Source organism: Mirounga leonina, unplaced genomic scaffold, assembly GCF_011800145.1.
Source record: "Mirounga leonina isolate KUSES-001 unplaced genomic scaffold, KU_Mleo_1.0 Mir_153, whole genome shotgun sequence".
NCBI classification, from domain to species: domain Eukaryota; kingdom Metazoa; phylum Chordata; class Mammalia; order Carnivora; family Phocidae; genus Mirounga; species Mirounga leonina.
The window spans coordinates 14,566,716-14,593,553 of record NW_023270387.1 but is presented as its reverse complement, the minus strand read 5'-3'; the positions used below and the strand labels follow the sequence as shown (position 1 = coordinate 14,593,553).

The 26,838-nt window shown below is 61.4% G+C and overlaps 1 protein-coding gene across 13 annotated transcripts in view; it reads right to left on the bottom strand.

The window, feature by feature from the left end:
- PHLDB1 (pleckstrin homology like domain family B member 1) overlaps positions 1 to 26,838 on the bottom strand; it is a 44,832-nt gene extending 17,994 nt beyond the window's left edge. For 5 of the 13 annotated variants that reach the window (XR_004679983.1, XR_004679984.1, XM_035009072.1 and 2 more), the window contains exons 1-11: positions 26,743 to 26,838; positions 21,263 to 21,343; positions 20,493 to 20,616; positions 19,370 to 19,540; positions 11,687 to 11,812; positions 8,851 to 10,199; positions 6,004 to 6,285; positions 5,457 to 5,597; positions 5,206 to 5,343; positions 2,518 to 2,646; positions 1,997 to 2,152 (exon numbers count right to left, since the gene is read on the bottom strand). Coding sequence is in view for 11 of the 13 variants with exons in the window: in XM_035009072.1 (XP_034864963.1) it covers positions 1,997 to 2,152; positions 2,518 to 2,646; positions 5,206 to 5,343; positions 5,457 to 5,597; positions 6,004 to 6,285; positions 8,851 to 10,199; positions 11,687 to 11,812; positions 19,370 to 19,540; positions 20,493 to 20,616; positions 21,263 to 21,322 (2,676 nt within the window). In the remaining 2 variants the exon portion in view is untranslated. Of the gene's footprint in view, positions 1 to 1,996; positions 2,153 to 2,517; positions 2,647 to 5,205; positions 5,344 to 5,456; positions 5,598 to 6,003; positions 6,286 to 8,850; positions 10,200 to 11,686; positions 11,813 to 12,096; positions 12,144 to 14,785; positions 14,942 to 19,369; positions 19,541 to 20,492; positions 20,617 to 21,262; positions 21,344 to 24,479; positions 24,665 to 26,303; positions 26,365 to 26,742 lie in introns of those variants that run through there. The other 8 variants (XM_035009077.1, XM_035009080.1, XM_035009073.1 and 5 more) reach the window with 7 other exon arrangements.

Here is a 26,838-nt window from a genome sequence, read left to right as displayed (position 1 = left end):
CCACCACCTTTAAGAGTAAGACGTGAGCAAGGAGGGAGGGAAGAAGGGAGCTGTCCTAGATCTGGGGTCAGCCCAAGGGGTAATCCCCACAGCAAAATCTGCTGTTTATTGAGAACCTGTTAGTACTCAAGAACTCTGCTAAATGCTTTGCATTTGTTACCTCATTTAATCCTCTTTTGAGGCAGGTACCTTTATGCCCATTTTACAGATAAGAACACTGACATAGGGGCACCTGGGTGGCTCAGTTGGTTAAGCATCTGCCTTCGGCTCAGGTCATGATCTCAGGGTCCTGGGACCAAGCCCCATGTGAGGTTCCCTGCTCAGCAGGGAGTCTGCTTCTCCCTCTCCCATTGCCCCTCCCCTCACTTGAGTGTGCATGTGCCCACACTCTTTCTCAAATAAATAAATAAATGAATAAAATCTTAAAAAAAAAAAGAAGAACACTGACATATTTAGGAGCTGATGAGTGCTAGAGCTGGGATTAGAACCAAATCTGTTGGGACTCCAAAACCAGGACTCTGAACCACTCTGGATCACAGTGGAGACGGGAGCACCAGACACCAGGGCAGATGCAGCCTGGCACGGGTGGGACACTGGGAGCTGAGGGAGGAGGGGAGGCTGAGCAGGCTCAGGAGAAAGCAAGGGAAAGAATGTGACCCCCCCAGGGTCCCAGTGGCTCAGCTCGGTTCCTAGGAGCCAGGGTGGGCATGGAGAGGAGAGAACAGGAGTCCAATCCTACTGACCCCTCCCAAACTCCCTGGAGCTTACACCCACCAGGACCTCAAAGGGATGGGATGAGCTGATCTAGGGCTCCCAGCTGCATCCTCTCCAAAGGGAAGAGGAAGAGGCTGGAGAAGTGGCAGCCCCTGGCCCCAGGGCAGTACAGCATAAGGAACAGATACTTTGAGGCCAGGCGGGCCTGGGGTCCAATGCTGACTCTGAAGCTTGTAAGCCGAGAGGTGTGGGGCAGATACGTAGCTTCTCTGAGCCCTCATTTCCTTGTCTATAAAATGAGGATAAGAGCACTGGCCTGTGAGAGCATCATAAGGTTGGCATAAGATAACCCAAGAAAGCCTCCTGGCACACACCCACGTGCTTGGGCAATGCTAGCTTGCTTCCTTCCTTCCATCTGTCTCGCATCTGGAAGCGGATGCATTTGTAAGGCAGAGAAACTCAGGGAGAGGGGCAAGGGATCCAGACGCAGGGGGAGGGCCAGCAGCTCCCCACATACCACCAGACTCAGGCTAGCCCTCGAGACCCCAGCCACCACTTTTCAACACCCCTCACTGCCCTCACCTCCCACCCACTCACTCCAGCCGTCGCAGGCACGTGAGCTGCTGGACCATCCTCCTCCCCCTTCTCCTCCCCGACTTAACACAAGCCTCCTCCCAAATGTACTCCCCACCCTCACATACACACACACACCCTGTCCTGGGCTGGCTGAGGTCAGGAGCAGAGGATCACCGCATCTGGAGCTCCAGAACCGGTGAGGATACCATACACAATCCCCTTGTTTTCTGGCTCAGCTAAGGCTGAGCCACAGCTGGAGCCTAGGGGATGCCCTTTCTAGGACCACCGGTTGGCTCGATATCCAGACCTCAGCACCTTGTACGTTTCCCAGCACGTCCACCAGACAGACAGATCTACACGAGCAGCAAGCCTCCCCCCAGCCTCCTCCTCCCCCATCTCCACCTTTCATTTCTCTGCCCACCAGGGCCGGCTCCGAACAGGAGCCCTGTCCACTCTCCCCTGGGAGCCCACACTCACTAACAGCCCCTGCCGTCCGCCCAGCGCCCTCAGACTACCCTCAGGGCCCATGCTGTCCTCACACACACCGTCCTGCTTCATTCTCTTGACAGCCTGCTCTTGGTTTGCAGAGAGGGAGACTGAGGCTCAGAAAGGTAAAGTTAGCTTTTAGGGGGTCATCAGCTGGGATCCAACTCATTGGCCTCCAACCTCCCCGCTGGCTCTGAGCAGGGGATGGGGCGGCGCGCACCTTCCTCTTGGTGATGCTGCGAAGCAGCTCGGCCTGGCTCCGGAGCAGCCCCTGGCCGGCCAGCTCCCGCTCCTCCTCCACGCGGCTCTCCCGCTCCAGCTGCTGGAACTCCAAGTCCTCAAACAGCTTTGTCTCCGTCTCCAGGGCCTCGGCCTCCTTGAACGACAGTGACAGAGGGGGTCGGGCGGTGCTCGGGATACCACTCTGGGCCTGGAAGGCCAGGCCACAGAGGGGGGCGGGGGAGTTCTGAGGGCTGGCCCCAGGGAAATCGGGGAAGGGACCTGCCCCCGCCCAACCCCCTTTCCTCTGCTTGGGTTTGCCCCCTGCGCGGAGCATCAGTGCCTGGAGTAGCAGAAAGGAGAAAAGCGCTCCCCCCATCCTTCCCGGTCCCCTCCAAGCCACAGCACCGACCCTGGTGTCCGGCAGGTACTGCAGGGCCCAGGTGGTCCCGTCCCACCGCTCTCCTCTCTTCTGGGTGGGTGGCCCTCGGGGGCCAGGGAAGGGGGGCTGGTGAAACTGACCCTTCTCAGCTGCTCCTGTAACTGTTCCCGCACTGACTCGGGGCAGTTATCGAGCTGCGTCTGGAGCTCGGCGTAGAGCGCCTGGCGGGCCTCCAGGTGCCTCCGTCCCGCGGCCAGCTCCGCCCTCTCCTGGTCGGCGGGAGGGGGGGGGAGGGCGGGCACAGGGGAGAAACAGAACACACACTCCTCAACTCCGGCCCGCGGGCAGCGGCGGCCATGGGGGGGGCGGCCAGGGAGGGAGAGAGCCAGAGCCGGGGAGCGGCAGAGCGGTGGGGGGAAGAAGCCGAGGAAGAACAGAGGAGGATACGCGGGAGGGGAGAGAAGAAGAGAGAGGGGGAAGGCGTGTGGGAGGGGTGAAGCACGGGAGAGGCGCAGGACACTCGCAGGTGCAGGGGGCCGCGTACGACAGCCAGACGGGAGGGTCTCGGGCAGAAATTTTGGTCTCTCGGAGTCCTCTGGACTAGAAACTATTTGGGGAGGTCCTAAGAAAAGCCCTCGGTCTTCTCTCCAAACCCATCAAGGCCGAAGCTGCTTCCCCATCACAGACGCCCAGCCTCTGGCCCCTGCTTCTCCCCCTCTTCCACCGCCTGGAGACCAACATTTCACCCTGGGGCAAAGGGTAGAGCCGGCGAGGGTTAAGTGCAGGGGCCGGGAGTGACTCAAAGCTGCAGATGTTAAAGCTCCGGGCAGTCAGTGCGGCGGCAGGACCCCAGCCCGACTCCCAGGGCCTCCCTCCCTCCTGCCCAGGGTGGAGGTGGGGGGCTGGTGCTGCAGGCCGAACTCCAGCAGGAGAGGGTTGCAATTAGTTCGGCCGTTGCCATGGCAACAGGAGCCCCAGGAGTGGGTACAGAGAGGAGGTGGACAGCTCTGTCTGGGGCGAGATGACACCTCCGAGGGCGGGAAGGGGGACAAGGGGAGGAGCTGGTGAGTCACCCCTCCGAAGGACAGGCAGAGGAGAAACTATGATTACTGATTCCAAAACCAGAGTGGGGCCGTGGGCTGGGGAGGAAAGCCAAGTGAACCTTCCCCACGGCCACCAGCCCCACCCCCCACCACCACCTCAAATAACTGGGCTCAGAGAGAAGGCACTGTCCTGACTTCCAAGTGATGCCAGGTCAGTGAAAAAGGAAGTTAGGCAGCTTCCCTCTGAAATGCTGAGCTTACTTGAAGTAAGTCCCTATGCGGAATCCTGCCCCACCCTCCCCCGACCCACCCCCCCCATCCAGGGAGAGGAGGACCCAATCAGGCCAGTTCCTGGGGTCCAAGAACCTCCCCCTCATTGGACTCAGCCTTTACAACACCCTATGTTCCTGATGGCTCAGGGGTGGGAGAAGGGGAGAGGCCTACTCATTCCCACCCTCCGGTTAGGGTATCTGAGCTTGGGAAACCCCAGGGGGGAAGCTGGGAAGGGCAGCCACGGTGTGGCAGAGAGAACCCGTCCAAACCCTCCCCAGGCCATGCCACCCCAGCTGCACCTCCAGACCCCTCAGCTCCGAAAGCAACAGAGGGAAGGGAGGCAGATGGCTAGAGGACAGCCGGCTTCTCCCTGCTGTATGGAGGTGGCACCCGGGACCCTTCCAAATGGGGGGCACTCTTCAGGCTGAGAAGCACCCCGGCTAGGCATTTCCCCCAACCTTGACCCCTCCTGCCAATGCACCATTGAGTAAAGTTGAGCTGTGCCCCCTGTCCATTCCTTTCTGATCAAAACCCTGGAGTCCCACACCAAGAAAGGAAGGAGGCAGAATTAGACGGGGAGAGGTCAAGGGCACGGCAGTGCCCCTGGAGTTAGTACGAAAGCAGGCGTGGCTCAGCCCTGCCTGGGTGGCACTGGCAGTTAGGGGCATGCGGAGAGCCCAGGACAGTGATTAGAGGGGGCGTTAGTGCAGGCCTGGTTGGTAAGCGTGGAGTTAATTTGGCACAGAATTTGGGAGTGTGGTTTTGGGGGCCAGAGCCAAAGCTCCAAAAAAAAAATGGGGGGATGTCAAAGAATTTTTAAGATTCTCAAAATTGGGACAGGAGGAAGACGCTCTCAAAAAAATTCAGGAAAATTAATTCTTGGAAAAAATAATGTCAAGTCCAGAAAGAGGCGGCCCGGCTCCACACTCCAGAGCTTTTGGCACGTTGTTGGGCATCTCGGGCCTGGCGGGCACGGCCCCTGTGGGACGGAGCGCCCCCTGCAGGCTGGCACGGGATCTGAAAGGGGCGGGGGCGGGAGCTGGGACCACCTGGGATGGGAGGCTGCAGATCCTGAAGGCTCAGGGGAAGCAGAGACGTGAGGGCCATCTCCCAGAGATCACATCCTGAGCACCCGAGGCATGCCGGGCAGGAGACGTTCTCTAGATGGAGGGACCCAATTCCGAACCACTTCCCAGCACCAGTCCCTCAGGCTGTGCTCACTGCCCAAGCAGCAGCTTTGGCACTGCCTAGAAGGGCCACGAAGGACCGGGAATGGCAGGCACCCACAGGGAGCACAGAGACCCAGACAGAGGAGACCCCAGACCAGCCCCTGACAGTGCCCTTCAAGCTGGTACCTTCCACAGAGGACAAGGCCCCCTGCTCCTGGGCAACACAGGGACCGCCAGGTCTGCAGGATGGCTGACGAGGGAAGGGGTAAGAGGCCTAGAGGAGGCACTGCCCCTCCCCCAGGCCACCGGTAGCCAGCCCCAGGCCAGGCCAGCTGTGCGTTACCTTGTCCCTCTCCTTCTGGATGCCGGTCTCCAAGGTCACCAACTTCTCCTGCAGCTGGTCCATTGCCTTCTGCTCCTTCTGCAGCAGCACCCGCTCTGCCTCCCTCTCCCCCTGCAGCAACGCCCGCTCCATTTCAGCCTGGGGGTGACACCGGGGCCACGGGAGAGCCAGTCAAGGCGGACGGACTCAGGCCACTCCAGAGGCCTTGCCTCGGCGGGGGGAAGAGTGCAGCCAGGGCCCCCACGGCTCACCTCCCGGGCCGACTCCTGCAGCTGCTGTTCCAGCTCCTTCACGCGGACCTTGAGCTGCTCCACGCGCCCCAGCACCTGAGCCCGCTCCTCCTCCAGGGCCAGCGCCTCGGCCTGGAGCTTGGCGCCAGGTGCATCTTCATGCTGCAGGGGGAGAGAAGCCATCAGCTGGGGGCGCCTGGAGCCTTCCATGATCAGACTCAGGGAATGGAGCCCCGTTCCTCAGGGCACTTGGAAGGGGTAGCTAGACCGAGAGAGGAGGCCAACTCCCCTCCCCGCAAGGGAAGCAAAACCAGCTCAGCCAAAGGCAATGGACGTTCACCCCTGAGCGCCAGGCCCGGAGGAGGCCCCACGGCAAGGCCCGTCAGAAAGCATACCCGTAGCCTGGGAACCACATCAACACCGCCTCACCTCTACACCTCACGTCCCCAGTCTCTTCCCAAACCTGCCCCTTCGGCGACCTCCCCCTCCCCGGGCCTCAGCCCCCCCCCCACGCCGGCCTCCTCTGCCCCCCAGCCCCTCTCACCAGGCGCCCCCCACCCCGCCCCACCTCCTGCTGGGTGCTCTCGGTGCTGCTGCACTCCTCCTTGAGGTTCTCCTCGTCGGAGCGTTCCACACACTCCCACAGGCGCTGGGGGGCACCCCCAGGCTCCTCAGCGCCCCGCCCAGAGGCCCCTGTGGCCCCTGAAAGGCCCCGTGAGGGCCTCCGGGCTGCCAATGCCAACGCCGCCGCGGCCTCCCCAATGCTGGGCAGCTCCCCGGCCTCGGGCCCCCCGTCGGCCCGGCTGTACTCCGCACACAGGTTCAGGATGGTCTCCAGGCGCTGGCGTTCCTGGGGAGGGGGCACAGAGCAGGCATGAGCGGCGAGGGAGGCCGGGTCCCAGCAGACCTGGAGCCAGGCGCGGCGTGCCACCAGGACGGAGAGCTAGGACACCAGGTGCTCGGGGCTCAGGAGGAAGTCAGGAGAGCCCCAAACCCAAGGCCTGCGGAAGCAAAGGGAAGGAGGGTGTCCCAGGAGGAGGCGGGACGAACCAAAGCCACTGTGCCACCTGCCCGCATGGCTAACCCCTCCCATCTCCCGGTTTCCTTTCCCTTTCCGTTCTGTCCCCAAGGGGGCTTCCTTGCGGACACCCAGCCACACAAACCGGTGAGCAGGCTAAAGACCACGACACACTGATAAACACTCGGGTGCTCATGCTGACTCGGACCCACAGAGATCTACAGACACAAGGGTACACGGGACCCCCACCCCCCACCCCCCACCCCGACACACCAGTCCTGACCCGCGAGGACACAACATGTGCGCTGTGCTTACATTAACAGGCAGGTCCTGGCGCGCACGGACGCACGCCGGCACACACACAGATAAACACAGCCTAGCGTGCAGACAGGTGGGCACTGACCCAGACCGGGCTGGAAACCAGACCCACAGGCAGCTAGGGATCCCAGGTTCCCGCAAAGCTGCGCTCGGCCTATGTACACCAGGCCAGACAGACCTGGGACACGGTCCTCCTCATGCTGGCCCCAGCTCCAAGGTGCTCTCAGGCAGCACCCCCGTGTCTTCCCAGCCAGGTGAGCCGCTGCCTGACCTTGAACGCCCAGGCCCAGTTGTGAGCGCTCCAAGTGGCTGCCACTTCATCCACCCTCCTCCCCACAAACAGCCCCAGCCAGATACCTCTCAGGGGCCTATGAAGTGAAGGAGGGATGGTGCAATCGTGCTCCCGACCTGTGGCCCCCTCTCATCCACAGCACCCCAGCCCTGAAGCCCCCCTGTCCCAGACCTCAACCTCAGGTGTCTCTCACTGCACAGTGTGGCCGTGACCCCAGACACGTACCCAGCTTCCTTCCTGCTGCCTGCCCAGTTCCATGTCAAAAACAAAACCAGGAACAGAGCCTCCCGCACCCAGGAGGCTGGGCCAGTGCCCCCGCCCCTGCCCCAGGACCCAGATAAGCAGCCTGCGGGGAGGTGGGAGGGGCAGGGCAGGGAGCCTCTGAGATTTAAAGTGGCAGGAGGGGCAGGTCAGGGCTGGCGGTGAGGTGTGTGCTTGCACCTGGGGGTGGGGAGCCTGGGCCCGTCACTCCGCCTTCACCAGACTCGCTGCTCCCTATCCAGGATGAGCCCCCAGGGTGGTCCAAGCACGCTCCTCGAGGCCAAGGCAACAACAGTGAAAAGAAGATGTAGCGACAGAAAACACTGGGGATCCTGCCTCATCTCTCCCCCAATCCGGGACACAAACACACTGGTCCGCACCCTCAACCTCACCCAAAGCTGTCCCAACCTCTTCGGAAAAGCTCTTCAGACAAACCTCCTCATACCAATCCCACGGTCCCTGGACCCCCCAGCAACCCCGTGCTACTCACAATCCATTCTGTCCGTGTGCTCGAGTGTCTACACACCAGCCAGAGCCCCCAGGAGCTCCCTGCGCTATCCGGGGAATCCTGGCCCCTGCCCAACTCAGATGCTGTCCCTAGGACAGCTGCCCAGAGCCACACCCGGCCCCCAAATGCAGCCACACGTGTGCACCCACGCCGATGCACACAATCACAATCGGACGGTCCCGCCCAGGGTCAGGCCAGGGGCTGCCCTGCCCTGCCACCCACCTTCCCAGATGATCCTGCCTGGGCCAGGGTGAGCAGCTCCCACCCATTTGCAAAAGACCAAAAAGAAGAAAGAAAGAAGAAACTTTTCTAAAGAACAAGAGGCTCTTCTAAAAAAGGAGCCTTGGAAAGACAGGAGATTCCAATTCCAGCTCTGCCCGAACTACTGTGTGACCTCGGACACACCCATTCCCCTCTCTGGGCCTCAGCCTCCTCATTAAGACCCGCTTCTCCTTGGGGCGCCTGGGTGGCTCAGTTGGTTAAGCGACTGCCTTCGGCTCAGGTCATGATCCTGGAGTCCCGGGATGAGTCCCGCCATCGGGCTCCCTGCTCAGCGGGGAGTCTGCTTCTCCCTCTGACCCTCCCCCTCTCATGCTCTCTGTCTCCCATTCTCTCTCTCAGATAAATAAATAAAAAATCTTAAAAAAAAAAAAAAAAAAAGACCCGCTTCTCCAACTGAGAGGTGCCAGGCCTCACCAGAAATGTGGTGCGTTTTCCTAGAGCTTTGTTATATTCAGGTAAATAACGCGGAATTTAATTTATACATTAAAACAAATGCCGTGTTATAGAAGAAAAGCAAGATTAACATGAACTTAAAATAAAGCCTTTGAGATTCCAAGCAAAGTTCTTCAGGGAACCAGACCCCTGAGATTCAGGCCACTAAGGTGCCTCCTGGAAGTAGAAAAGCTGGAGAAGCCCAGGCCCTCCCAAGGGCCCCTCCCACTCGGCCAGCTGGCCTGCCCGTGCCCTGGCAGGGACCACGCCATGGACGGTGGCGGCCTCCCTGGCATCCGCTCACCAGCCTCTCCATCTCCTGCTCCCAGAGCCGTTCTTGGCGTTGCCGCCGGTGGTACTCCAGGAGGTCGTCCTCATTGTCACTGATCTCCGTGATGCTGTTTTTCCGCTCCCGAGTGACAGGCACCCGCAAGTCCCCACTGGACAGCTTCCTCTGGGCGCGGGGGCTCTGGCGGGGCGAAGCCCCAGTCAGAGAGCCCAGACTGTAGGCTGGGCTCAGCCTGCCACTGAAGCTGCCCTTGCGGGGTGCCAGGGACTCCCCAAGCGTGGGTGAGGGGCTCCGTGTCCTCCGGCCCCGAGCCCCCAGGGTCAGTGAGAAGTCCTCTGGTGAGGCCCCATGGGCAGCCCAGCGCCGGGGCCGGGGACTCTCTGCCACTTCTCTGGTGAGCTTGGGATCTGGAGCAGTCCTGGTGGGCATGGGGGACAGCGCCCGTCGGGACAGAGCCGGGCTCAGCGGAGGGAGTTCTCGCATGCTGTCCAGGCCCCGCCGGCCCAGGCGGGGACTCTCGGGAGGCTGCAGGGTGCGGGCGGCTGGCCCATCGGAAAATGTTCGGCCCACCAGCTGGCGTGAGGGGCTGGTTGTCAACAGCCGCTCGGTGCCCGGCAGCTCACGGAAAGGGCTGGGCGGGCGGTCCTGGAGTGTGCCAATCTTGTTTCGGGGAGCAGGGACTGGAGGCTGGAATTTGGGGCTGCCAGGAATGCTGGTGGGTTGGCTTCGGGCCCCGGAAGCTGGGTACTCACTCAGGCTGATAGCCACCACGGGCAGCTGTCCAGCCAGCCGGGGGCTCTCGGGGGCTCTGCGGGCCTCCGCCAAGACAGTGGCTGCAGGGCTGTCCGTCAGCAGACCTCGGAGGCCAGGACTCGGAGGCCTCTCGTGACCCCCTTTCCTGCCCAAGCGGGGGCTCTCAGAGGCGCGGGCACCGCTCGGTCGGGACTGTGGGGGCTGCAGGGCCAGATGGTAGCTAGAGGAACGGGCAGGTACCAGCGGGGGCATGGAAGGCGCTGGCTCCTGCCCGCTGGGTGAGTGGCTGGCACAGCTTCCGCTGCTAGCTGGTGAGGAGAGTGGAGAGAAGGCTGGAGACGTGTTCTCATAGCTGGAGCCCACAGACATGGCGCCAGGGCTGGTTGGGGGGGACAGCAAGTAGCGCCCCCCATTAGCCATGGGCGACAGTGGGGAAGTCGCGGCAGGCTTTTTGCCTGCAGCTCCAGGCTCCTCTAGCACCAGTGAATCCATGATTTCCTGCAGGTCCTTCTCAATAGAGCTCACCAGGGAACTGTGGCTGGCACAGGCGGAGGGTCCCCGGGTTGCCGGCTGTGGGCTGTGGTTGCCATTCACCAGGCTTTCTGACCCTGCTGGTGGGAAACGCAAAGACGCCTCAGGCCCTGGCCTTCAACCCTTGGGAGCTGAGGATGCACGAGAGTGAGGGCACTCTCCGGCCTTCTCCTAGCAGAGACTAGGAGAGCCAGGTGATCTGGGTGCTTCTCTGCCACTGACCCGCTGCGCAACCTTAAATCACTTGCCCTCCGTTGCCTTCCTTTCTATGACGGGAGGGGACGGGCGCTGCTTGCTGGCTCTGACGTTTTCCAGCTTATGACAGGGTTGCTAACCGTGCCAGCCACTTCTAGGCCTAGTGGTGCTGGGCTCACCCCAAGAAGAGGCCCCCCCGCCTTGGTTTCCCCAATCTCCTATCCCTCTCATTCAGGAAGGGCAGATGGACATTCTGTAAAGGGGCCGGGGGCACGCTGTGGAGCTGGCCAGAAGTTCGGGGTTGTGGGGGGGGGGGGTCCAGTCTAATAGGACATGAGGGCCTCCCAGCACAGCAGCGGAGACCCGGGAAAAAACACAAACCAAACCTCCAGCGCTGGGCAAGAGGGGTGTCCCGCACCATTCTGTGCGGCCGGAGGCAGGGAGGGCCCGGCGCAGCTGGGCAGCCCCCGGAAGCCAGGCCGGCAGCTCGGTGCCTCCAATTGTTAGCCCATTGAGCCAGGGCAGCGAGAGCCTGCCTGGGCCCTGCCCCGGGCCTCGCCAAGCAGCCAGAAGTCCCTAGAACCACCGCCCCGGACAGCTGCGGGAGTGGCGTGACGAGGCGAGGGTGACAGCAGAGTAAAGCCAGCCAAGGTGTGGACTGGGAATCCAGGCTCCTGTGGGGCTCACCTGACGTCCATGTCCACCTGTCCCAGTACCACTGACACCCAGAGGGCATCCCACAGCCCTCTGAATGCGCAGAGTCTCGGGCACGGGGCTCACTGGCGGCCCTGCCGTCTCCACCCTCCCCCACCCCCTAGGCAGCTGGCTTGAGGGGCATGGTGCCAGTTCCCTGCAACAACCACCAGCTCTCCCCTGGGGTTCAACAAGTCCCACACTAACAGCAGCTGTTCTGCCGAGTAACGGGCTGGCATAGTCTGGGGGAGGGGCAGGGCCCGAGGACCTAATCACCAGCAGGTGGAACCCCCCAGCGCCTGCAGGGGTTCGACCTAAGGCTTCCTTCTGCCCCCTAAGGCCACCGTCAAGGATGAGGCTCACTGGTGGTGACACAAGAGGCACCTAGTGGTTAGGGTCCCAGACGCTGAGGTGGCATCTTCCAGTACAGTGGGGCTGCCAGAGCCCTCTGTCCCAGGGGCACATGATTCCCCAATCCCAGCCAAGCAGCACTTCTTGGATCTCTCCCAGTAGCCAGACTGCCTGGCATTCTCCACCAGTGGCCCAATGGCAGGTGGCAGCAAGCCCAGACCGTGGGTAATGTCCTGCCCTGACACCGCAAGCATAACTGGAATGGGCAGGGAGGAGGACCATCCAGGAGGACCACCAACCCAACCCCCGGCCCCAGCTGGGCATCTACCTGAGCCAGGACTGTAGGGGGGCCCTGGGGCCCGGCCCCCGGCCGGAATCATGCTCTTCATCCACTTGGCTTCGGCTGGGTGGTTAAAGCGGAGGAAGGTGGACTGGCCCAGGCACAACATACAGCCTACAGAGAAAGCGAATGCTGAGAAGGGCAGGTAGGGTTGAGGCAGCCCTCACCCCAAAGCACTAGCGGGCTCCGAAGAGCCCTGGTGCCTGCACTCGGGGTCTACACGGACCCCGCCTGACCCCGCCTTAAGACAGGGCAGAGTGGAAAGAGCACTGGTTTGTGAGTCCCAAGATCGGACTCCTAGTCCTAACTCTTGTTACTAGTGGTGAGATCTTCAGGTGAAGTCACCTCCCCTCTGAGTCCAGTTCTCTCAGTAGAGAAATGAGGATAATACCACAAACCTTGCAGAGATAATAAGACAACATATGTGGGCGCCTGGGTGGCTCAGTCGGTTAAGCGACTGCCTTCGGCTCAGGTCATGATCCTGGAGTCCCTGGATCGAGTCCGGCATCGGGCTCCCTGCTCGGCGGGGAGTCTGCTTCTCCCTCTGACCCTCCCCTATCTCATGCTCGCTCTCATTCTTTCTCTCAAATAAATAAATAAAATCTTAAAAAAAAAAAAAAAGACAACGTATGTGATGGTGTCCTGTGAACAGGGTTCTTCAGAGAACACAGACACCCACGTCCCCCTCCCCCAACCTGCACCAGTGATCCATCTATCTGCCCCTTGGGTGGAAAAGTCAATCTGAGAGGCAGCAATTTCCAGGATCAAAAAAAGCTCCGAGAGAGGGAACAGGGGAAAACCATGAATCAGTTAGATGCCCCTGGAGGAAGCAGATTTTGCCTCCTGGCTCCGTCTCCTTATCATCCTCCTTATCATTGTGTGGCCTGGGGAGAGCCATCACCCTCTTTCTCTCTGACAAAGCACCCTCTGGCCTGCCATCTTCCTGCTCCTTGGTCTTCTTTGGAATCTAGCCAAGCCTAGGGCCAATGGGCCCTGCCTCAGCCAAGCACATTCCCAGGCAGCAGACACAGGCCCAGTCCTGCCCAGTAAGTGTGACTACACGGAGAGGGGAGGGTGTGTGGGAGCCAGAAATGTAGCCAGGGGCACCAAGAGTGTGCATAGCTGCCGGTGTGCCCACGGGCGCCTGAGCCTGGCTCACAGCACTCCTCGTCCTGGCCACACTACAGGATTCCTGCAAAGGATGCTGTGCTGGGAGACGCCAGCGCCCTGGTGCTCTCTACAACCACCCTCCCACTTTGTCCACGCCCCTGCCCCCAGCCTACTGACCCAATCTGGTGCCACTTGGCACCCCCCAAGCTTCATGCCAGTCTGAGCTAAGACCGGCAGGGAAGTCTACATTCCTGGACGCTGAGACAGTTCAGCTCAGGCAAGCCACAAGGGCAAGGGGCATCCAGGCCACGTGGATACTGTGGCAGGCCCCCCACTGAGAAGCTCAGGAGCCCACTGCTGGGGCCTTAGGCGTTGCCGTGGCCGGTAGGGAAGGGGCTAGCGGGCTGAGCAGCCCATAGCAGATAACCAGAGTGGGCAAAGCCACCCACTGCTCTGACACACCCAGAGGCCCTCCCAAGCGGGTGGGCACCAACAATTCTAAAGACTGATGGATGGTTAGGAGAGAAGGGAGCCTTCCCCGACAAGCCGCCAATCAGAGGAGCTGATCCCAGAGTAATCATAACCGGAATAAATAATAGCCAACCACACTTCCACCTAATTACAACCACAGCTGTTTCAGAAAGAGCCCTGCTGGCCCCTCCCCCTCCTTTCAGCCCTTTGACAAGCTAATTAATGATGAGTTCGCAGGGTCTAGACAGACCCACTCAATCCTAGATTGATGGGGGTGGGGTGGGGTGGGGTGGGGTGGGGTTTGGTGAGGGAGGATTGGGAGCCTGATCACATAGCCCAGTCTGGGACTGAGGTGGGGAGTCTGAGTGGATTCCAGCCCATCGTGCCAGGCCCACCCAAGGAGGCTGTGGGCACCCAAAGACCCCCAGCCCTGGCTTCTGTAGCTGAGAGTTCCCTGCCCCCCTCTTCTACCCCTCAGCCTCCTCCACAGAGGGGGTGTGGCCTTGCTGCCTCTGGGCTATAAATAGGTGATGCAGCAGAGCTGAATCTGTATTAATAGAGCAGGCAGGAGGGTAACAGGACTCAAGAGCAGCTCAGTCCTGCCCAAATTAACTTTCTATTTGCACTCGGGGGCCCCAGGCATTGCCCCAACTCCGGTCCCTACTGCCCCAAGGGCCTGGTTAGCCTATTTCTGGGAGGTATCCTCCTCTCCCGGTCCACTCCTGCCCCACACCTCCAAAGGTCAGCCCACTCAGGAAACCCAAGAACCTCTTCTCATCCAGGCAAAGTTGTGGCCGGTGCCCCCCCTCCTCAAAGGGGCACAGGGCCTAGCTGTGTGTGTGTGCAGGTGGGTGGAGAAGCTGCACATCTGGAGGTGAAAAAAAGAACAAACAGGGCAAAGGAGAGGGCGGATCCTATCTCTGAGAGACACCGGGCGGCGGGGAACACCGCACACAAACACTCTCTCCTACAAGCTCACACACATACCCGCTCCCAGAAACACACAGGCAGGCAGACCTGCTCCCACACTCACGGACTGACAGTCACTGTTCAGCGGGCCACGCAAATAGAATGGACTGGCCAAAGGGAGGCTGGGGTGCGGGGAAGATGCGAGGAAGGGCCCCCGCCCTTCCATCAGAGACCCCTCTCAGCCCCAGCACGGGCTTCCCCCATCCTCATCAGGCCCCCTCAACCCCTTCCGGAGGCGGGTCCATGGAGGGGACTTCCGAGCGCGGGGGGAAGATGAGGTCTGGCCGGCCGACGAGTGGCCCCGAGCCCAGACCTCCCACTCACAGATGTTCAGGGCACACAGACCATCGAGTCTCACAGCCCCCCCGCCCCCGCTCCCCCAGGGGAGCCGGGCCACCCCGCCGCCCGCCGACCCGCCGTCGCGCCCTCAACCCCCCACCCCAGCCCCTCCCAGCCCCCCGCCCCAGCCCCAGCCCCAGCCCCAGCCCCTCGGCGCCCGCTGCCGGGGAGCTGCGGCCGGCGGCGCGCAGGACTCACCGCCGAGCCCGGACCTCCGCAGCGCCGGCCCCCGCTAGCTCGGGCCCTCCAGGCTCCCCGGCCGCCCCGGGCCTGCGAGGGGGCGCGGGCCGATCTCCCGCCGCGGGCTCCGGGTTCGGAGCAGCTAGCCGCCAGGCAGCCAGCAGCCGCCAGGGCCCGGGGAGGGGCGGGCCGGCCACCGGCGGGGGAAGGGAGCCAGGGAGGGAGGGACAAAGGAGAGGAGGAGGGGAAGAGGAAGTGATGGAGGAGAGGCGAGGGGAGCGGGATGGAGAGGGCGGGGCGGGAGGATGCGGGCGGCCAGCCGACAGACCGGGGACTCCGAGTGCGGGGTGCAGGAGCAAAAGTGAGATGGGGAGGAAAGGTGCGGGGGGAGGTGACGGAAGGAAAGGTAAGAGGTGAGTAGAGGCCAGAGGGTGAAGCGTCCGGAGGCAGGAGTGAGAAGCAGGGTCTCACTGAGAGCCCTCTGTGGCTGGCCTCCCTCAAGGCCCAGGAAGGGACCAGCCTCGAACCCGGCTGGCTGGTCACCTTGGGCCAGTCACACTCCCTGGCCTCAGATCCCTTATCTACAGAATGAGGAGGCTGTCCTCATTGACAGCAAAGGTTGGGCTCTGACATTCCATGGCTCCCAGGGCTCCAGCTAGGTCACTAGGTCCAGCTCCGGCCCTCTCTGCGGGCACTGTGACAGGGTCAGTCCTGGGCTGGGAGTTCAGGCCCAGGCGGTGCTCTGTGCAATGTGAGCAGCACTGAGCCTGGCTCCCCTCTCCATCCTAAACACCACCCTGCTCCCCACACTCCCAGCCTCTCAGCTCAGCTCACCCCACCACCCAGGCTGGAGCAAGGCACTGCCCCTTCCAAGCCAGCCCACCCGCCTGGGGCTCCAGAAGCCAACCCCACCTCCTCCCAACCACCACCACCAGTTGTGTTAGTCTTCCGAAGAGCTCTCGCACCCCAGTGAGGCACCTTCCCATCTGGAAAACACAGTGCCACCTGTCTCTGGAGCCCCCAGGGGCCGGCTGGGCTTCTGGGCCAGGCGAGTACCCACCCCCTAGCCCGGGCCCCAGACAGTTCCTCTTGTTCCAGAGACCCGCCCCCTGGACACCAGAACCTTAAGGGACACACTGTTTTCTCTCAGATGCACTCTGTACGCTCAGAGCTCACATGCCTCACACACGTTCTCTGATACACACCAACACTTGCCCAGTCACACAGACACTGCCTTGCTGTGCACAGCGAGTCATACAAACAGCCCAGCCGAACACACCCTGTCTCTTATACACGCTTATTCTCACCCACATAATACCCCTCTTAGTTACACACTCATTCAGGCACAGACATCCTTTCACTCAGTCCCTGGAGAGACTCTGAAATCAAAAGCCAACCTCCTTAGAGAAAGAAAGGATTTCTCCACCCTTGCTAAACACCTACCCACACTGCCATACTCCACACTCACACGCACACGTGTATCTCACTCCCCTTCTGAAGGAAAATGGAAGAACCATATAGGGTTAAATGCAAAATAGGGGAAGACTTTAAGAAAAAAATCTCCTCAGGAAGAATGATTCATCGGTCTGGAAACTGTGACAGCCAGCTGGACAGACCCAGACAGACACGGAGGATGCCCGCCAGTGAGAAATAGGGCAGGAGGCAGGCGCAAAGAAGGGAGCAGCTAGACGCTTTTGCTTTTTCTCTCCTTCTTTTGATCTTTATCTTATAGCAGAGGACAGTTGGAAGCTTCACTCCCATTTTACAGAAGGGATAACTGATAATTGGGTGGGAGAGTAAGAGGCTCAGTGTCCTGGATCCCAGAGGGAGATAGCTGGATTACCCAGGAAGCCCAGCTCCCCGGCCACATTCCAGGGAACCCCCCTCCTCTGGCCTTCACACAAGCCCCTACCCACCAATGAGGGGCTTAGGGAGGGAAGGAGACGTGGAGACTGGGCTGGCAGCGAATGCTGGGAGTGGATGGGGACCTACTGTCTAGACAGCCTGGGCCCTGAGCTGTGTGGCTTTCTGGGTCCTCCCCTGGTCTGTCCCCTCCCAGAGCTTTCATGTGGTCTGGCGCTGTGGTCCCAGGGTGGGGCAGCCTGGCCGACTGAGATTCCTTCCTATTTCCTTGCTCACATTCCCAGCTCTACATCTTGCTCCGTAGAAAAGAGGACAGCGTGTGATGTGCCAGAACACCGGGGTATGGAGGTGGGATCGGGCTCGTCCTCGGCTCCCTCACGCCACGCTGCCCTGTCCGCAGCTTTAGCGAAAGCTAAAGGCTGGCATCTGCTTTCTGCCTGCTCCCCCCACCGCACCCCCCCGGGCCCAGGCATGGTCCTGCTGGAAGAGCCTGTCACTGCCATCTCTACTCCTCATGACATGTGCCTCCCCAAGTTGCCTCTGGCTGGCACGGTGCCCAGAATGATGCATCTATGGACGGCCTAGCAGGGCCAGAACGGGCTCCTTGTTTTTTGTAGGGTAGCCCTCTGTTTTTCAAAGAGGAGGGTCCTCCTATAAGGCTGGGGCAGGGGAACAAGACAGGGAACACGATCCTCTTGTACATATGCCCACAGATAGGCACAGGGCCAGTGAGTTCTCAAATCCACCTGGGACTGCACACATGGGCCCTTTGGTACCGTCAGTCCTGAGTTCACCCCTGTCCCCCATGTGAACATGCTGATCCATAAACACAAGGAAAGACACAAACAGTGATACACAAGCCCAGAGTCACAAACACATCCGGAGATCTATAAACACACTCCAGTTACACAGACACACAGAGATAGCACATGCACACACACCCCCTCCCCGAGCCACCCAGTTTCCAGGGAAACGCACTCCCAAGAATGTCCGGAGTGGGGCCCGGCAGGGCTGGGCTTGGTGCCTTGCTCCAGAGATGAGACAAGGAAAGCCTCAGCTCCCGGGAGCCCAGGGGAGGGGGAGTGCTAGGGAGAAGAACACCCGCTCCTTTGTGCCTCTGCATACCCCTCCCAGGGCTGCCAAGCTCCTGAGACAGGCAAGCCCAGACAAGGAGGCTATGGGAGTGGGAGGGAGCCAAAGGGAAGGGGGTTTAGGGTCAGAAGAGAGTGGGAGGGTACATACTTGGCAGGGTGGGCCCTTGGCTGGGGAAGAGTTAGGGGTCACCCGGGCCACAGGAAATGCCTAAGAATTCCATCTTGACCCAGGCCCTCCCTCTTCTCAGGGAGCTAAATGATGCTCTGGAAAGACTGCACACGAGGGCCCTACAGAGCATCCGTACCTCCACCCTGCTCACAGCACACGTGTTCTTGCCCATGGATGCGAGGCATCTGGGGCTGGGGGAGTAAGGGCTGCGCTCTTTCTCTAGCCTTCTTTGAACTCTGCCCCTCCCTCTCCTTGCAGCTCTTCTAGCTCACTTCCACACACCCAAATCTTGGGGACGATGTTCTCTTGGAGGTTGAACAGGACTGTCAAGAACCAGATGGCATCAGAGCCAAAGCCCCAACTTATGGGGGTTCTTCCCCTCCTCTGGAGTCAGACAACTTGAAGCTCCAGAAGAGGCAAGGGCCTGCTTGCTGCGGCTGCCCCTGGCGGACCTGCGTCCCTAAAGCCACATGTCCCCCTCACGCTCCCAAGGGCAGGAAGAAAGGAGTCGGGCAAGGTTGGGTCTCCTGGGTCAGCTGGGAAGGGAGTAGCGTCTAAAGAGAGCCTAAGGGATGTGAACAGAAGGACAGAGGGAAACAAAAGAATGAGTGGGATTTCCACTGCCAAGGAGCTTCCAGCCGGGAAGAGGAGAGAGTCCCCAGAAAACAGGGGCGGGACGTTAGTCCTCCCGCTCAGAGCCAGGCTTGGCCCACAGCTCCCAGCCTCGCATCAACCCCACCTCTACCCCCCACCCCAAGCCTGCTTTGCTCACTCCCCTAATGTGACGATTCACTGTATAAATGGATGCCCAGGGCAGACACACCTGGTCTGTCAAAGTGCCACCCGGGCCGACCCCTAAACTGCCCGGTCACCATAGGAACTAGGGGCCCCAGTTTTCAGAGCCACCTGACACAACGGAATGGCCTGTGACTCTGGGGAACAGGGTGGTAACCATATTCATGACCCCAAAGCTACTGTCAATGGTGTTTTACCCTGAGCGAGCGTGTCCTCAGCTCTCACCTTTGCTCCATCCCCATCGGGGGGTACTGGCCTCCCTCTCCACCTCTGAGTCTTTGCAGACCGACTCCCTCTTGGCATCACGGAGCAACGCCAGGGTTGTCCTCACTGTTGCTCCAACTTCTCTCCCTTAACCATCACTAATGACCACTCCGCCGCTCCCCCCTCCCCGCCCTTTGAATGCGTCATCAGAACCTCTCCCCCTACATCCCCCCACCGAAGAGGTGAGCGGAGAAGAAAAGCAGGCTGAAGACAAATCTGGATGCTAGAGGAATTTGGGATGTTCTTGAGGCACGTCCGGAGGCACCTGAGCACCCCACTGGCTCTGGCCCGGCAGTTACCATGGCAACCTCCACAGCAGGCTTCCCCAGCCCCTGGCCCAGGCTCTTCTGTTAACAGAGACCGATGCCTCTGGCTGGGGCGGGGCGGGGGCGGGGAGGGGGAGGTCGCAAGCCTTACCTTGAGTGAGCCGGGTGGGCTGCCGGGCAGGGAGCCCATCGATACTGCAGATGTTGCCACAAGGGTAGAGGGTGAGGGTGCCCCGCACGTTCTCGATGTAGCAGTGCTCTGGAGCCAGGCCCGGACCCTGCAGTGAGATGTCCCTGGCCGCGGAGCCAATCACTGTCTTCCCTGAAGCCGGAAGGCAAACGGAGTCAGAGGCTGGGCGGGGAGGGCAGCAAAGGAAATATAAGCCCACCTCCTCCTTGACAAAGGGTCAGGCCTACTACTGGCCGCCCCTTTTGGACCCCTGAGCCTGGTGGGGACAGTCAGGGGTAGGAACTCTGGGAGAAAACTCTGGCTCACAGATGGGGGGACCCAGAGGGCACAGAGCATCCAGGCTCCATGGACAGAGAAGGGGAACTTCTTTTCTGCAGACCTTCCTTTAGTCCCTCCAACTCCTCGCCCCCAAGTCCCTTTCCTCCTTCATCCCGCTCCCCACTCTGTTCCTCCAAATCTGCCATCTCTCATTCTTCTCTCCCCCCCCTTCTGCACCTGCAACCCTCGCCTTCCTCGCTCCCCTCCCTGCTGCAGCTTGCACAGCTCCCCCTGGCAGAGCCCCCGGGACTGGTATTTGGAGAATGTGGGGAATGTAGAATCACCCAGGCAACAAGTGCAGCCCGGGGAGAAGCCAGGCAGGGCAGAAGCCACCAGGGAAGGGGGCCGGGCCAGGGCCTTATCTTGGGAGGTCTGCCCCTACTCCAGGCCCTCCGGCCCTCCGGCCCTCCAGGCTCCAGAGGTACCTGCTCCCACACCAGGCATCGCCCTGGAACGGGGCCCCTTTCTTCTTGGCCACACTGGTTGCTAAGAGCAATGGACTCTCCTGTTTCAGTGCTCTCCTCGTTTCTAAACTGATCTTTAATTGCAGTCCTGGAGCCAGATTATCTACCAAAGAGGGCCAGGCAGTCCAGGGGAGCCGGGACAAGGGGGGCAAGCTGGTGGAGTGGGGTGGCACAGCCTCGCATCTGGGAGAGGCGAACATGGCGGACAAAGGGCAGAAGGGCCCCAGGACATGCCTGGGATCAGGGGCAGAAATGTCTGGAAGGACAGAGGGGTGGCAGGGGGGCCGCCCCTCCAGACTTACCTTCCTCCAGAGGCAGAAGGGTGATAGCCGTGCTGAGCCGCCCGCTGCCCAGGCTCACCAGATGTGGTTTGTCCGTTTGCACTTTCAGCCCTTTGCCTGTCTCGATCAGGTCCAAGGGCCCTTTCTGCAGGTAGTGGGGGTGAGGGATGAGCATCACGAGAGACTTCAGGCCAGACCCTGAGCACCCAGTCACACTGACCCTCTCTCTGGCACTTGCCCTCTCCAAAGGGCTCTGAGGGTGTCGGAAAGGCTCAGCACAAAATCTTGCACGGAGCATTATTACACTAAACTGTAATGAGATCTGAATCTAGGCCACTAACTCGTCCCACTGGATTTATCTCAAGTCTTGGCTTAACTGCCCCTTTTGTCTATTAAGACAGAAACAAGGAGAAAGTGAGGGGAGCAGGCAGGTGCTGGGGAGGAGAAGGGGTGCTGCAGAGGAGGGCCAATGCAGACTTGTCGCTGTAGACTTGTCCGTGGCCATCCCCTTGGCCATTGCTTGCCTCCGTGAAACTAAATCACAACGGAGGGCAGGGCCACGGATCGAGGAGAGGGACACAGGCCAGGGTCAATCTGTAAGCCACTTCCTGACTTCCGAAGGGTATATTCTGGGTGAACCAATTAACCTGATTCAGATAAAGACTTAGCTGTTAATAGGCTTGGGACCTGGGGAAGGGCTCTCATCCCTGGGCTGGGGCCACAGGTGGGGAGAGGAGCCAAACCCACCCTCTCCAACAGCCCTCTTGCCCCCTGGCCTTGACCCCACTCACCTTTACCATTGCTTGGGTCTTGCATCCAGGGCCTCCCTGATTCCTGTTAAGAGCGTCCATGGTCCTGGGGCTCCAGAGCTCCTGGGGACACGGCAGAAGGCGGGTGTTGGTGGGGAGGCCAGGGGAGGAAAGGGAAAGGAGTAGGCTCTGCGGCCAGGTTCTCAGGGGCGGGGGGCAGTACCAGTCACCCTCATTCCCAGCAGGCTCATGCAGAAGAAAAAGTGCAGGTAGCTCAGGAACTTCGGGGCTGGTGGGGGGGGGTCAGGGGGGAGGCAGTGCCTCATCTACAGCCCCACACAGACACCCAGCACACAGTCCTGGCCCTTGCCACCATAAGCCCAAAGACCCCTAGAGGCCCAGCCTCTATTTCTCTGCTTTCTTGCCTCTGACACCCAGGAGCCAGGCTTTGGCGGCAGCCTCAGACATCTGGAGCCAGAGGTAGGGTGGGGGAAATTACCTCAGTGAGGGAAGCCGGTCCAAGGAACTCCCCCAGGGACACTGGTAGCCAGAGACCCCCCCCAGGCTGGGCTGAGGAGGAGCTCCCTCCCTGTACCCTTCCCACTCTGCCTCTCCCTTTGTCTCCCCCCCCCCCCAGGGGTCTCAACAGGGTGTCTGCTTAAAGGAGACACCACAGGAAAAACTCAACCATTCCTGCCTTCTGTATGTCTCAACTCCTACACCTTCTCTTCCCCAGAAAGCAGTCTCACCCCCAGACAATCAGCAAAAAAAACCCTCAGTGGTGACTAATAGCAGGAATACAGTTTCCTAAGGTTCTTCATCTGATCTGGTGTTGTAGGAAGCTTGGGTCTTTAGAACCAAGGGTAAAGTAGATTCCAGAACCAGAACTTGAACTCTTCCCACCCATCCCTTTTTCCCTGGCTCACAGTTTCAGTGCCTGAGAAATGTGAGGGACCTTTGGGTACTCATGTGTGCCTGCATGCCCATGCCTTGATCATCTTGCTAAGGTTCAAAGGTTCCCATTTGTTGCTCAAGTGGGGCTGGCGACAGCCGAGAGAGCTTGGCTCAAGGTAGGAGGGAGACCCAGGAAGGCAGGGTTTCCCTCCACTTCTCTACTAGCCCTCGACCAGGGTGGGTGACTTGGAGAGGAAGTGGGGGCAGAAGCCAGCATTCCAAGGAGTGTCTGACCCTGGCAGTAGAGCCCAAGGGCCTCAGCCATAGAGAGTTACTAATTTTACCCTCCCAGCTTCCACCCTTCCGGACCTGGACGGCATCATGTCCGTCACTGTGTCCACCCAAGCTGGCGGAAGAGAAACCGGAATAGGCCTGGGGCCCACCCCAACTCTGCCTGGGAAGAGGGAAGGCAAAGGCCGTTAACCTACACCAAGCTCCAAGCTGGCCTGGCACCTCCCCAGGAGATCTGGCCATGGGGAAGAATTTCCAGGGTCAGAGCCTGCTGTCCTGTTTCCTTCCACTCAGGGAAATCCCTCAGCATTCTCCGAGGGAAGAGAGGTGAGAGAGTGGGTTGGGAATGGGGAGTTTACCTAAAAGAGGGAGTAAGAAAATAAAACAATAACGGTGAAGGAAAGGCATCACCGTTTAGTGGAAAGAAAGCTTCAGGCTGGGATGCAAGAGCCTTAAATTCTCACCCTGACTTTAATATTTATTAGCTGTGAGATCTTGGACAAGTTACTTAAATTCTCTGAGTGTCAAGTCATTCTCTATAAAAGTGGAATAATGACTTTTTCACAAAAGATTGTCTGGATTAGCGCTTGCCCGTGGCTAAGGGTAGGATGGAGAGTGACTATAAATGGGCACAAGATTTCTTTTTGGGGTGATTGAATTGTTCTAAGATGAAACTTACAGGCACAGCTCTGTAAATACACTCTAAAAGTTACTGAACACGCGTTTCAATTAAGTGAATTTTATGGTATATACGTTATACCTCAATAAAACTATTTTTATTTTTATTTATTTACTTGAGAGAGCAAGCAACAGAGAGCACGGGGGGGGGGGGGGGGGCAGAGGGAGAGGGAGAAGCAGACTCCGTGCCAAGCAAGGAGCCCAACTCAGGGCTCCATCCCAGAACCCCAGGATTACAACCCCAGCGGAAGGCAGACACCTAACCCACTAAGCCACCCAGGTGCCCCAATAAAACTGTCGTGTTTTTTTTTTTAAAGATTGGAGATTCAGCTATTATATTAAATGACCCTCTGTGAAGCGCAAAGCACGGTAAACATGCCAGTCATTAGTACGGGTTTCAAGATCTAGAACACGTCACTTCGCCTTTATCTGTCAAATTCGTCACTGTCACCCTGTTAGGCAGCTTTGGGCGTGTTCATTTATTTACACCAAAGAATTTCAAGTGGAGATGAAGACTGTAAAGGAATAAGGTTGATGGGGAACAGGAGTGATGAGAGGAGAGAAGAGAAGGAAATAATCATGTGAAAGGAGGGGGGAGATAAGGAGGGAGGTGTGGGGAGAGACCAAGAAGATAAGAAAAGATGGAGAAACAGCAAGGTCGAGGCTGTGGGCCCAGCTCAGAAACCTAACCCAGGTGGAGTGGAAAGCTCCACCCGACCGGCGCGCCCCAGCCGCGCTCGGACAAAGGGGCTGCCCCGCCGCCACCTGGGGGCGCGCTCTCCTCGGACCCCACCCCGGGCCCGGGGCGCCCTCACCCGCCAACCCGCTTCCGCGGACAGGGCTACCCACTACCCGGGCAGTAATTGCCCTCTCCCAGCGCCCCGCCCGGTCCCGCTGCCAAAAAAAGGCCCGTGCGGCGCGAGGCCGGCTCCCGGGAAGGAGGGAGGCGAGGGAGGCGCCGCGGTCAGCCCCGGCTCTCCGTGGCCCTCCCGCTCCTCCTGGGGCGCAGCGCCGCAGAGGCCTGGGAGCCGGGAGCCGCCGTGCAACAGGGAGGGACCCCGCGGCGGGCGAGGCCGGGGCTCCCGCGGGTGACCCCGCTCAGGCCCGGCCCCTCCGGCCTCCTCGCCCAGCGGGGACGCGCGCGCACCCAGGCCATGCGGGATCTGCCCGCGCCCAGCCCTCTCCGCCGAGTGGGTGTCCGGAGTCACCGCTCCGGGGTCTCGGCGCCCAAACTAGGGTGAGGGGAGGCCCGAGGAAGGGCCGAAAAGGTCTGCAACCAACAGGCACTGGAGGAAGTCCAGGCGCCAAATCGGGCCCCCGGCCAAAGGTCCCAGGCGAGTCCCCGAGCGCTAGCCCGGCGCGCCCCGGGGTCCCGCGGGGCCGCTCCAGCGCTCACCTGTGGCCGGGGGGACCAGCCGAGGCCTCGCCCCGGGCGTCGCATGGCCGCGGCCCGAGGCCTGCGGGGCCGAGTTGGGACCCTCTCCGCCCGCCGCCGCCGCCGTCGCTTTCCCGACACGCATCCGCCCTCGAGGAAGGGCAGGAAGGGCCGCCGGCAGGGGAAGGAGTCGGGACGGGAAGGAAACTGAGGCTGGGATCCCGGAGGGCGGGGGCCGGGGAGGGGTGTGGAAAGGCCGGGGCGGAGAGAACTTGAGAAGCGGAGGCGGGGGGTGGGGAGGAATGAGGGGTCAGCGGCAGGATCGGGCGGAGAATGGGAGACGCAGGGATGGGGGGCGGGATGAAGGACGGAGACTGAGGGATGAGGAGAAATGAGAGCTGGGGAGATGGACAGGAGGGGGAAGAAGATGGGGAAACAGGCCGGGGGACGCAGAGCTGGGTGGAGACGGAGGGACAGCGAGGTGGAGGACCTGGGGGACAAAGAAGGAGATGGGGAGACTCCGGACAGAGAGGTCGTCGAGTAAAGGGGACGACGGCCAGGGGCTGCCCTAGAAGGTACAGAGGGCCGTGGAGGGGGAAACCGAGGGGCGGGGAGCCAGGGGAAGGGAAGAAAAGGGGAGACTGAGGGCAGGCCGGGGCCGCTAGCGATCAAAGACGAGAGGCGGGCGGCGGAGGCTCGAGGGGGCAGAGCCGGGGAGAGGCGAGAGTGTAGAGTGGGGCTCTGGTTCTCCTGGGGGAGCGGTGGGGGTGCTGGAAAGCGCCCCTCTCCGAGGTCGCGGGCGGGCTGGGACTGCCGCCAGGGCGCGGCTCCTCGCTGGCCCTGGGCCTGTGTGCTGCCCAGGGCCGCCAGGTGGGACAAGGCCGCAGTGTTGGGCCGCCCCGCCCGCCGCGGGCGCCGGACAAGCAGCCTTTCTTTGGCGGGGCAGGGAGAAGGAGCCGCTTGTTTGCGCGGCCGGGAAAGGGGCGGCCGCTCCGACACCGCCCGCTCCCCGCGGGGCCGCTGCGGGAAGGGGGGCTGAGGGTGCCCGGGAGGTGCGAGTGTGAGCGCAGGGCTGCGGGTGTGAGCGGCGGGGTGTGCGGGCGGGAACTGCGTGAGCGCAGCGCGCGCGGACTGCGGGCGGAGGTCCAGGCGTGCGGAAGGCTGCCCCGCGTGCGACGGCGGCCGAGCCCCGGGCGGCGCGCGCGGCGGGCGGGCGCGTGGGTGACACGGGGTGGGGCGCGGTGCGCGTCCGCTGCGTGGGATGCCTGACGTGGTGGGGAGCTGGCGTTTGTGTGCGAGCGGCCCGATGAGTCAGCCCGGGAGCCTCCGGGACCGCTGAGCTAACGGGCCCAGAATGCAGCCCCGCCCCGGCTCCCTGGGTCCCCCGCCGGGCCTCGCGGCCACCCGGCCAGTCCCCCGCTCGCCCCAGCCCCGGCGGAAGCGTCCGCGGGCGCCTCGGCAACCCCGCGCCCGGCGGCCCCTCCCAGGCCCCGCCGCCCCCGGCCGCCCGCCCGCACGTCCCCATCCCGGAGGAACCCGGATGGCTGGCTCAGCCCCCCGCCTCGGGGAACTCCGTTAGGGATACGAATCCGGACCGGGCGGGCGTGGCAAGAACCTGGGACTCACCCCCCTAAGGGTGCCCCATCCGGCCTCCCGGACCCCTAAAGATGCGGGGCCTCGGAGGAGGGCTCGGAAGGCCCCAGACGCGCCTCCCATCTCCCGAACACACCAAGAGTCCCTCCCGGATTCCCACTGCCTCGGGGCTGGACTGCGCACACATTCCTCGTCCGTCTAGGCAGCCTGACCGGGGACAGGAGCCGAGACGGCCCAGGGGAGCCCCCTCACCCGGGGCAGGGCTCTCAGTCCTGCCGTCGGCCGCAGAGTGGGAGGAGCGCGGCGCGGGCGGACGAGCCCCCGCGAGTGTCAGCCCGGCCGGCCGTCTGGGTGCCCGCGGGAGAGTCTGGATGGGGCAAGGACCAGCGTCCCTCCCGGAGAGGAGCGCGACGGCCCCCTCTGGCGGCTGCGCGGACAGAGGCTCGGGAGGGCAAAAGCAAGCAGCCTGCGGAAAAGCAGCGGAGCCCGTCCCCACAAAGCCCCTTTCGGCCGTCCCCCCACCCCACTGCACTCACCTGGAGCGCCCCCTCCTCCCCCACGGTTTCTTCTGGGCCCACCCCAGCCCAGAGTTGATCTCAGGGCTCCCGCCAGGCCCTGGGACTTCCCCTTATCCAGTCCCAGCAGCGCAGCCAGCGAGACCCACGGGCCTAGTGGGAGAGAGCGTCCTTACCTCGCGCGGGGAGAGGGGGACACCGGTTCCTTCCCCTGGCTCGGCCGCCGAGGCCTCGGGCTCTGGAGGACACTGTTGCTTTTCCCTGGGAGCCCG